This window comes from Stenella coeruleoalba, assembly GCF_951394435.1.
Source record: "Stenella coeruleoalba genome assembly, chromosome: 12".
NCBI classification, from domain to species: domain Eukaryota; kingdom Metazoa; phylum Chordata; class Mammalia; order Artiodactyla; family Delphinidae; genus Stenella; species Stenella coeruleoalba.
This window is the reverse complement of record NC_137158.1, coordinates 13552265-13564393: the sequence shown is the minus strand read 5'-3', so window position 1 is coordinate 13564393 and position 12129 is coordinate 13552265. Positions and strand designations below refer to the sequence as shown.

Genomic DNA, 12129 nt, shown 5'->3' with positions numbered 1-12129 from the left:
AATAGAGAAGATATATTAAACCTTTAATTCTATGAAGGTAAGATTACTACTAATTTCTAGTTTATACACACACACGTTATCTAAAATTATATAACTCAAAAGGTTGATCAACAATAATTAATTCATTTAAATACTTCTCTTTTTTTTTTTACTATTCTGCAAAGTTTCTTACACACTTCCAGGAATTATGTAAGGCTAGCATAGAAAAAATTTATTTTAAAAGTTTCAAAAGGGCAAAATACTGGGAAATACCGCAAGGCTTTTCGTGTCACTCCCCTTCCAAAAAAGAACTTCTCTGAACACTTTTTACATTAGTTGTTATAATAATGTATGTTTTTGTTATGTGGAATTTTTAAAACATAGGAAGTCCCTAGAGGCATTCTTTGCATTTCCATCATGAAAAAACTTTTAAATAGCAGTGGGAGCTGTCTGAACATTTACTGAAGAATAAATTTTCTGATAAAATAATTACGAATATCCGGAGCCTTCTCAAATTGCAAGGTCATGCCAAAATTGAGCTCTCCAGGGCAGGAAAAATCAATTCTGATTAGCAAGAAACCATCTGAATCTATACGAAGGATCATAGGAAGGATGAAGATTAATATAATAAAATCTTAGCTATTAAAATAAATAAAAAAATAAATAAATAAATAAATAAAAATAGCCTAGTTTATTAATTCTCTGGATTCATTGCCTCATTCCAATCTGCTCTGCTTTCTGCTCATTTTCCCTTCAACAGAAGGAAGTTTGAGAAGAAAAATAAAAGATAATGTGAATATCTGCTATGTGCCTTTTGACCATTTAAGTGCTTTTCAACTAACTAGATCATGCCACATTTATGATCCTCTGTGTACATCTGCGTGTTTACCACACGGTAATAACATGAGGTGTGTGAAAATGCCACCTATCACTTCTAACAACATGTCCAAACTGTGCATTAATTTTTCTAAACTTTTTTGGACATTACTTAGAACTCCTACATGCTCCCTTGGTATAACGATGCCACAGAGCAAACGAAAGTGTATTCTAACATTCATTACATTTTCAAATCCCTCAAAAAAACTAGTAACAATTTTAATGCATACTAAGAACATATCTGATTTTGCTTGGTTTTTCTTTTTGTTTCTTTTATTTTAATCTGGGAGTAATCTGCATTTTTATTTTTCTTATTCATTAAAAAACACTTAGAGTGATTACTACATGCCAGACTTAAGTATTCACATCATTCTACAAATATTTAACTCACTTATTCCTCTTTATAACATGAGGTAAGGCCTGTTGTTTATTATTCCTAGTTTACAGGTGAGGAAACCGAGACACAGAGAGGTTAAGTTCCTGGCCCAAGGTCACACAGGCAGGTAACACACGGTGAAAAGCCTGGCCCAAGACCACGTGCTCTTACACACCACACTCTGATGTCACAGCACCGCGGACACTCAGTCTGAAAGCCACTCAGACTGTTGACTTCCATCTGCTCAGAAGGTTCAGTGACAGGGGGCAATGAGGGGCAGTTATCACACGTACTGGAGTTAGTCAGACATGGGTCGAACCGGCTCTCACACCTACAACTTCACTAATGACCATATTACTTAAACTCCTGCACAGGTCCTACTTCTGTAAAATGGAGATAATATCCTCTACCTCATTATCTTTATTAAGTTCAGATTATGATTATGATGTTTATGATGAAATACAGTTTATGAAGGGTCTTGCACGTAGCAGACATTTTTTTTAATGTTCTTGTTCCTTCCTCTTGTGCCCTTTTCCTTATATGCAAACTACTGCTAGGAAAAAACACTTCTCATGGATTATTTCTTCATTATTTTACGAATGAAAAATCCAAGGCTTAGAGAGCTTCTGGGATCTGACACTAAAGCCCATGTTATTGACTACTATATTAAATGGTGCTTCCGAGTTTTTTAAAACTCTTTTAAACAATGTATTTATGCAGGAGTCAACAATCTTTTTCTCTAAAGAGTGAGGTTTTAGGCTTTGTTGGCCATCCAGTCTCTGTCACAAGCCCAACTCTGCCACTACGAAAGCTGGCATAGGCAAAACATAAATAAATGTGTGTGGCTGTGTTCTAACAATACTTTATTTACAAAAACAGGCAGCTAGTCAGATCTGACCACGAGCCATAGCCTGCCAACTCCCGCATTCATGGATCAAACTGAAGATCATATAAAAAGCCTTACTATTTATGTAGAGACTGAAACGATACAGTTGAAAAGTTACTATAGTGCAGGCATTTAAATGATCTGTTCAATCTGCATCAAGTTTAACCTGTTTTCATTTCCCAGTAACAATGTATATGGGCTTTCATGTATTCAATTAACCTAATTAACCATTCCAAGTTTAGATCAATGAACCAGAAAAATGTCAAAATACCTTAAAAGATGGTAGAGAGAATTATTATGTTCACTTATTGGAAAAGATTAATATCAGTTGAAAAATTAACCAAATATGACCCGGGTAGTCAGGATTGTTTATCCTTCACAGGATGAGTTTATTCCTCATCAGTATCACTGATTTACTCAAAAAGAGCTCATAATAACTAATAATGCAGCATCCTGTAGTTGCAAGAGTCATCACATAATACAGTATATTCTAGAAGTGGAGGGTATTAACAAGCCTGCACACAGAGTAAATTTTCATATGACAATTAAGTGACAAACTTCTAATTTTACTCCTTTTTAAAATAAAGCAAAACAAAAAGACCACAAGAAAAAAAAAAAAAAAAAACCTGAAGTGCTGCCAGCTTCCTCAAAATCAATATTTCCAAGGTGCAGGACACCAGCTACTACCCGGAACAGATCAAGCTTTTCTTCATCATCCAAACCAATCTTTTTCATGGCTGTGCACATTCTAATAAAATCTCCATGGTCATCTAACAAAGGATCTTTCAAGGAACCTCCTTTAAGATACTACAAAACAAGAAGACATCAATTAATTGTGGTTTACATTATTTAAGTATACTAACACAACTACACAACGTCTATTCACTACATAACATGCAAAAATAAAATGTGTCAATCATAAAACTTTAGTGTTCCAACACATTCAAAAACTGAATGACTGGGCAAAGTGTACCCAGGATTTATGTATTATTTCTTTCAATGACATGTGAATCTACAACTATCTCAGTAAAAATTTCAGTCAAAAATGGAATGGGATGTTTTCCAATTTAATTACAACTTTAATTCTAAAACTAGGACATTATATAAAAATATAAATTGAGTGAAAATGAAGGGAATATCAGCGGTTGAAATGAATCAACATGAAACCATAGGTCAAAAAGAACTGAGGTTTTAAAAAGCTGTAATAAAAATTTAAATCTGACACTTAGCATTACACTCCTTCAGGTTAACTGCCATCAACTACACCAATATTCCACAGCAGTAACCAGTGGACAGGCTAACAACAATGTTCATGGCCTGGGAATTAATTTTTAAACCTTTCTGTATTAGTATATATGAAGTAAAGTGTATTAGTAAGCATTATGCTTATGCTAAGAATTTATGCAATGACTGAAAACATTTCCGAAAAAATGAAGAGAAAATTTGCTTTCTCTCCTAAAAGAACGTGCATCTAAAGTATTCATTTACTAGAACCTATAACAAACTCAGAAGAAGGAAGAAGAAAAGTCAGCCCTGCAGAAACTAGAAGGAGGAAAAAGAAATTACTGGACACAGAAAGATAGGACTAGCAATTTTCCAGAACTTGAGAATGAATAAGTAAAATTAAACATTAGGTAACAGCATCAGAATTAACTGGCCATTAAAGACGCCCCTAGGAGATGTTTTTTTTCCTCCAGGTTGCCAACTGCTTCCCAGCTAAATTTGTAATTGCCTTTCCACACAAGTCTTTAAAATGTTTAATTATGCATGTGTAAAATTTCTGGAAAATGTCTAGACAAAGAAATTTAATTTTATTCTTAAAGAAAACAATCACATGCAGCCAAATTTAAAACAAAGCACATATCGTGCAGAATTTTTAGTCTTGCAATTGAAAGGTTACTTCACTTAAAAACTGTTTCTAATCAAATGTCAATGAATATATTGCTATCACGGCAGACTAAAAATACTGCATTCTCCTAAAAATAACACACGGCTTAAAGACATGCCAATGGAACTAGGCAAAGGATTCTGAATAGTCAAAATGATCACCTCATCCTCCTGATAAAGAAGACAATAAAAAGTAATTTAAACATATTAAATCCATTATTCACTTATATATTTTTATATATAAACCCAGTAATATGAATACGATTCCTAACAAACTATGTTGACTCTAGAATCAGAAACTGTACATTTTCTTCCTAAGATAGCACAAAGACTGCTACTCTTTGCAGGGTAAAATCCAGTTTTCTTTCCTCTCCACTCAGTTTTTTCCATGGTAAAAGATCAAATTTATATATGTATATATTTTTTCCTTTGGGATAGCTGCAGTATCCCACCAGGAAATGTCCCCATTATCTTAGTGGAAATAATACAATTTCTATATTTCAATGATGCCTTATAAAAATATAGGTTATCATAACAAAGGAAGATACCATAATAAATATTAATGTCACTTCTTAAAGTTCCAACCATGGATGTAATATAAAGTTTACAGACATCTGTGTCTAAAATGATAAATAAAATGTCAACTTAAACAAAAATTAACTGCAGACTCATCTGCTTAGAATTCAAATTAATGGGAATTTTTAGTTGCTTTCTGTTCTTTTCTATGAATATACTAAAGACATAATTCACCTCACCATTTTGAAAGTAGTCAAAAACATCTGACTCACAAATGCAGGGGCATTAAAAACCGAGTAAAATAAAACCTTGTTCACTTAAATATAAGTCTTTTAATAAAATAAAGACAATATGAACTAGCCCCTATTATTAATCCTGACTTAGTGTTTCATAATTTAAGCTCCCTGAGTAAATACAACTTAATCCCACTTACTACTTAAACATTGCATATTAAAATTTATAAAAGTTGCAGTAGATTTTTAGATTAAGGACTTAATGTTTTTAAAATAATACTTAATGGTATAATTATATCTACTTACTCTTAGAAATACAATGATTTAGTAAGACCTATACATAAAACTTTTCATAATATATTACAGAAACATGATGTTTTAAAGAGAAATATTAAATAATACATAAGCATTAGTTCACAAGAATGCTCACTCTACTTATTGTCTACATCAAAGCTTACTTCAGCCTTGACACAGACAATAAATTATAAAGGACATATTTTATACTTAATCACAAATGGGTAATATGAGAGTAAGTTTCAAAAATGTCAGCAAAGGATGATTCTTAGGCAATCTGATGTCCTCATGCCGGGAAAATAACAAGAGGAGAGCAGTGCACTGAGGTCCCACCAAGACCCAGAACCTGTGGCTTCTGCAGATACCAAAAGAGGTGTAAAGTACTTCTCGGCGAGAGGTGTGGATGAGTATTTAGGTTTTTTAAGCATAAGCCTAAAAGTAAGAGATCCTGGGCTTCCCTGGTGGCGCAGTGGTTGGGAGTCCACCTGCCGATGCAGGGGACACGGGTTCGTGCCCCGGTCTGGGAAGATCCCACGTGCCGCGGAGCGGCTGGGCCTGTGAGCCATGGCCGCTGGGCCTGCGCGTCCGGAGCCTGTGCTCCTCGATGGGAGAGGCCATAGCAGTGAGAGGCCCGCGTGCGGCAAAAAAAAAAAACAAAAACCAAAGTAAGAGATCTTACTTGGTTTCCAAAATAAAAAATAGAATACATCTTTCAGCACAATTTTTTTGTATTAAAGATTATAATTTTTTTTTAAAGGTTACTTTACCTCAGGACTTTTTCGGTTCTGTAAAATGTGTTTGTCAGTTTCTTTGTTAGCAAAGTATCTAGTGCAGCCTCGGTTTAAATACTAGGACAAAGAAATTTAAAATATAATTAACAAATATGATCCACAGGAAAATGATACAAAAGAAAACACAACTTATCAAATAGTGCTAACGCTAAAGAATTTCTAAACATAACCTGAGTATCATTTAATCTCTCAATTAAAATCAATACTTCTATATACCATAAACATTTCATTCCTACTAATCACAGCAGGGATGGTGAAAATCCTAACCTGAAAATAGATTAAATTACATGATTAACATAAAAACCAATACCATAAAGCTTTCCTATTTTTCTAAGGTAGCAATTTTTTTAAAATATGTATCTCCAGTTTATTTATTCATTTTTAACATCTTTATTGAGTATAATTGCTTTACAGTGTTCTGTCAGTTTCTGCTGTATAACAAAGTGAATCAGCTATATGCATACGTGTCTCCCTCCCACCCTCCCTATCCCACCCCTCTAAGTGGTCACAAAGCACCGAGCGGATCTCCCTGTGCTATTCGGCTGCGTCCCACTAGCTATCTATTTTACATTTGGTAGCGTATATATGTCCATGCCACTCCCTCACTTCGTCCCAGTTAACCCTTCCCCCTCCCCATGTCCTCAAGTCCGTTCTCTCTGTCTGTGTCTTTATTCCTGTCCTGCCCTTAGGTTCATCAGAACCATTTATTTTTTAGATTCCATATGTATGTTTTAGCATACGGTATTTGTTTTTCTGACTTACTTCACTCTGTATGACAGACCCTAGGTCCATCCACCTCACTACAAATAACTCAATTCTGTTTCTTTTTGTGGCTGAGTAATATTCCATTGTATATATGTGCCACATCTTCTTTATCCATTCATCTGTAGATGCACACTTAGGTTGCTTCCATGTACTGGCTATTGTAAATACTGCTGCAGTGAACTACGTGGTACATGACTCTTTTTGAATTGTGGCTTTATCAGGGTACATGCCCAGTAGTCGGATTGCTGGGTCATATGGTAGTTCTATTTGTAGTTTTTGAAGGAACCTCCATACTGTTCTCCATAGTGGCTGTATCAATTTACATTCCCACCAACAGTGCAAAAGGGTTCCCTTTTCTCCACACCCTCTCCAGCATTATTGTTTCTAGACTTTTTGATGATGGCCATTCTGACCAATGTGAGGTGATACCTCATTGTAGTTTTGATTTGCATTTCTCTAATGATTAGTGATGTTGAGCATCCTTTCATGTGTTTGTTGGCAATCTGCAGTATCTTCTTTGGAGAAATGTCTATTTGGATCTTCTACCCATTTTTGGATTGGGTTGTTTTTTTGATATTGAGCTGCATTAGCTGCTTGTGTATTTTGGAGATTAATCCTTTGTCAGTTGCTTCGTTTGCAAATATTTTCTCCCATTCTGAGGATTGTCTTTTCATCTTCTTTATGGTTTCCTTTGCTGTGAAAAACCTTTTAAGTTTCATTAGGTCCCATTTGTTTATTTTTGTTTTTATTTCCATTTCTGTAGGAGGTGGGTCAAAAAGGATCTTGCTGTGATTTATGTCATAGAGCGTTCTGCCTATGTTTTCCTCTAAGAGTTTTATAGTGTCTGGGCTTACATTTAGGTCTTTAATCCATTTGGAGTTTATTTTTGTGTATGGTGTTAAGAAGTGTTCTAATTTCATTCTTTTACATGTAGCTGTTCAGTTTTCCCAGCACCACTTACTGAAGAGGCTGGCTTTTCTCCATTGTATATTCTTGCCTCCTTTATCAAAAATAAGGTGACCATATGTGCATGAGTTTATCTCTGGGCTTTCAATCCTGTTCCATTGATCTATATTTCTGTTTTTGTGCCAGTACCATACTGTCTTCATTACTGTAGCTTTGTAGTATAGTCTGAAGTCCAGGAGCCTGATTCCTCCAGCTCCGTTTTTCCTTCTCAAGATTGCTTTGGCTATTCGGGGTCTTTTGTGTTTCCAAACAAATTGTGCAATTTTTTGTTCTAGTTCTGTGAAAAATGCCATTGGTAGTTTGATGGGGATTGCAGTGAATCTGTAGATTGCTTTGGGTAGTATAGTCATTTTCACAATGTTGATTCTTCCAATCCAAGAACATGGTATATCTTGTATAATCTTTAATTTCTTTCAACAGTGTCTGATAGTTTTCTGCATACAGGTCTTTTGTCTCCTTAGGTAGGTTTATTCCTAGGTATTTTATTCTTTTTGTTGCAATGGTAAATGGGAGTGTTTCCTTAATTTCTCTTTCAGATATTTCATCATTAGTGTACAGGAATGCAAGAGATCTCTGTGCATTAAGTTTTTATTCTGCTACATTACCAAATTCATTGATTAGCTCTAGTAGTTTTCTGGTAGCATCTTTAGGATTCGCTATATATAGTATCATGTCATCTGCAAACAGTGACAGTTTTACTTCTTCTTTTCCGATTTGGATTCCTTTTTATTTCTTTTTCTTCTCTGATTGCCGTGGCTAAAGCCTCCAAAACTATGTTGAATAATGGTGGTGAGAGTGGGCAACCTTGTCTTCTTGCTGATCTTAGAGGAAATGGTTACAGTTTTTCACCATTGAGAATGATGTCGACTGTGGGTTATATATGGCCTTTATTATGTTGAGTTAGGTTCCCTCTATGCCTACTTTCTGGAGAGTTTTTATCATAAATGGGTGTTGAATTTTGTCAAAAGCTTTTTCTGCATCTATTGAGATGATCATATGGTTTTTATTCTTCAATTTGTTAATATGGGGTATCACATTGATTGATTTGCATATATATATATATATATTTTTTTTTAAATGGGTAATGAGAGCTCTTCCATCTTGTAATTGTTCCCTAGGGTGTATTTTACAAAACTGGGTGATTTTTAGTATGCTCCTTGAAAAAGAAAGAAGTTTTTTGTTGTTGTTGTTTGTTTGTTTGTTTAAAAGATGTTGGGGGTAGGAGTTTATTAATTAATTTATTTATTTTTGCTGTGTTGGGTCTTTGTTTCTGTGCAAGGGCTTTCTCTAGTTGTGGCAAGCAGGGGCCACTCATTGCGGTGCGTGGGCATCTCACTATCAAGGCCTCTCCTGTTGTGGAGCACAGGCTCCAGATGCGCAGGCTCAGTAGTTGTGGCTCACAGGCCCACTTGCTCCGCGGCATGTGGGATCTTCCCAGACCAGGGCTCGAACCCGTGTCCCCTGCACTAGCAGGCAGATTCTCAACCACTGCACCACCAGGGAAGCCCGATTTGCATATAATGAAGAAACCTTGCACTCCTGGGATAAACCCCACTTGATCACAGTGTATGATCCTTTTAATGTGCTGTTGGATTCTGTTTGCTAGTATTTTGTTGAGGATTTTTGCATCTAAGTTCATCAGAGATTCTGGCCTGTAGTTTCCTTTTTGTGTGACATATTTGTCTGGTTTTGGTATCAGGGTGATGGTGGCCTCATAGAATGAGTTTGGGAGTGTTCCTCCCTCTGCTATATTTTGGAAGAGTTTGAGAAGGATAGGTGTTAGCTCGTCTCTAAATGTTTGATAGAATTCACCTGTAAAGCCATCTGGTCCTGGACTTTTGTTTGTTGGAAGGTTTTTAATCAGTTTCAATTTCAGTGCTTGTGACTGGTCTGTTCATATTTTCTATGTCTTCCTAGTTCAGTCTCGGAAGGTTGCGCTTCTGTAAGAATTCGTCCATTTCTTCCAGGTTGTCCATTTTATTGGCAAGAGTTGCTTGTAGTAATCTCTCATGATCCTTTGTATTTCTGCAGTGTCAGATGTTACTTCTCCTTTTTCATTTCTAATTCTGTTGATTTGAGTCTTCTCCCTTTTTTTTCTTGATGAGTCTGGCTAATCGTTTATCAGTTTTATCTTCTCAAAGAAGCAGCTTTTAGTTTTACTGATCTTTGCTATTGTTTCCTTCATTTCTTTTTCATTTATTTCTGATCTGATCTTTATGATTTCTTTCCTTCTGCTAACTTTGGGGGTTTTTTGTTCTTCTTGCTCTAATTGCTTTAGGTGTAAGGTTAGGTGTTAATGTGAGATTTTTCTGTTTCTTGAGGTAGGACTGTATTGCTATAAACTTCCCTCTTAGAACTGCTTTTGCTGCATCCCACAGGTTTTGGGTTGTCGTGTTTTCATTGTCATTTGTTTCTAGGTATTTTCTGATTTCCTCTTTGATTTCTTCAGTGACCTCTTGGTTATTTAGTAGCGTATTTTTTGGCCTCCCTGTGTTTGTATTTTTTACAGTATTTTCCTGTAATTGATATCTAGTCTCATAGTGTTGTGATAGGAAAAGATACTTGATACGATTTCAGTTTTCTTAAATTTACCAAGGCTTGATTTGTGACCGAAAATATGGTCTATCCTGGAGAATGTTCCATGAACACTTGAGAAGAAAGTGTATTCTGTTGTTTTTGGATGGAATGTCCTATAAATATCAATTAAGTCCATCTTGTTTAATGTGTCATTTAAAGCTTGTGTTTCCTTATTTATTTTCGTTTTGGATGATCTGTCCATTGGTGAAAGTGGGGTGTTAAAGTCCCCTACTATGATTATGTTACTTTTGATTTCCCCTTTTATGGCTGTTAGCATTTGCCTTATGTATTGAGGTGTTCCTATGTTGGGTGCATAAATATTTATAATTGTTATTTCTTTTTCTTGGATTGATCCCTTGATCATTTCAGTGTCCTTCCTTGTCTCTTGTAACATTCTTTACTTTAAAGTCTATTTTGTCTGATATGACTATTGCTACTCCAGCTTTCTTGTGATTTCCATTTTCATGGAATATCTTTTTCCAACCCCTCACTTTCAGTCTGTATGTGTCCCTAGGTCTGAAGTGGGTCTCTTGTAGACAGCATATGTACGGGTCTTGTTTTTGTATCCATTCAGCCAGTCTGTTTTTTGGTTGGAGCATTTAATCCATTTACATTTAAGGTAATTATCAATATGTATGTTCCTATTACCATTTTCTTAATCGTTTTGGGGTTTTTTGTTTGTTTGTTTTACAGGATAATAAAATTTTAATGAAAATTTCCACAAGAAATTTTTTGACAGAATGTGAAGTTTTATTATTTGTCTTTATTATTTTGTCCTGAATGTACACATGAGGTTTCTGAATCAGAGCAGATTTTTTTTTATTTACCTTATAGCTAATAACAAGTGTGTTGTGCCCTTGTGTCTAAGTTCTTACACTTACACCAACATAATGAGAGCCAGGTCAAATATCCTACAAATACAAAGTCTGTCTTGTAGACGAGGGATATAGAAAATGAATTTTCTGTACTTACATACAGAAAAAATAAGCAGTCAACTCTCTGTACTCGTCATAGTCTTTTTGAAAATTTCTACTCTAATATGTTGGAATTTAAATAATTCTCTCCAGGGAAAATATAAGAGCATTGCCTAAAGCTTTACAATCCAAAGATGACTTATTTTCTCTTCAAGTGTGAAAATGTACCTCTGCAGTTAGGTAAATCTCTATAGAGTTTTCAATATCTATACAGTTGTAAATTAACTTCCATGGCTGGGTTTGTTTTTATAGGTCTTTTCCTTCTCTTTTCTTTCCTGCCTAGAGAAGTTCCTTTAGCATTTTTTGTAAAGCTGGTTTGGTGGTGCTGAATTCTCTTAACTTTTGCTTACCTGTAAAGGTTTTAATTTCTTCATCAAATCTGAATGAGATCCTTGCCAGGTAGCGTAATCTTGGTTGTAGGTTTTTCCCTTTCATCACTTCTAATATATCCTGCCACTCCCTTCTGGCTTGCAGAGTTTCTACTGAAAGATCAGGTGTTAACCTTATGGAGATTCCCTTGTATGTTATTTGTTGCTTTTCCCTTGCTGCTTTTAATATTTTTTCTTTATATTTAATTTTTGATAGTTTGATTAATATATGTCTTGGTGTGTTTCTCCTTGGATTTATCCTGTATGGGACTCTCTGTGCTTCCTGGACTTGATTGACTGTTTCATTTCCCATGTTAGGGAAGTTTTTGACTATAATCTCTTCAAATATTTTCTCAGACCCTTTGTTTTTCTCTTCTTCTTCTGGGATCCCTATAATTCGAATGTTGGTGTGTTTACTGTTGTTCCAGAAGTCTGAGACTGTCCTCAATGCTTTTCATTCTTTTTTCTTTATTCTGCTCCCTGGCTGTTATTTCCACCATTTTATCTTCCAGCTCACTTATCCGTTCTTCTGCCTCAGTTACTCCGTTATTGGTTCATTCGAGAGTATTTTTAATTTCAGTAATTGTGTTGTTCATACCCGTTTGTTTCATCTTTAGTTCTTCTAGGTCCTTGTTAAATGT

The 12129-nt window shown here is 35.2% G+C and overlaps 1 protein-coding gene across 5 annotated transcripts in view; it reads right to left on the bottom strand.

Moving 5' to 3' along the window:
• The window catches only part of LOC307195108 (unconventional myosin-VI), a 121242-nt gene that overhangs the window by 30424 nt on the left and 78689 nt on the right, over positions 1-12129 (bottom strand). For all 5 annotated transcript variants that reach the window (XM_079938861.1, XM_079938863.1, XM_079938862.1 and 2 more), the window contains exons 10-11: positions 5815-5895; positions 2744-2924 (exon numbers count right to left, since the gene is read on the bottom strand). In XM_079938861.1, coding sequence (XP_079794987.1) covers positions 2744-2924; positions 5815-5895 — 262 coding nt within the window. The remainder of the gene's footprint in view (positions 1-2743; positions 2925-5814; positions 5896-12129) is intronic.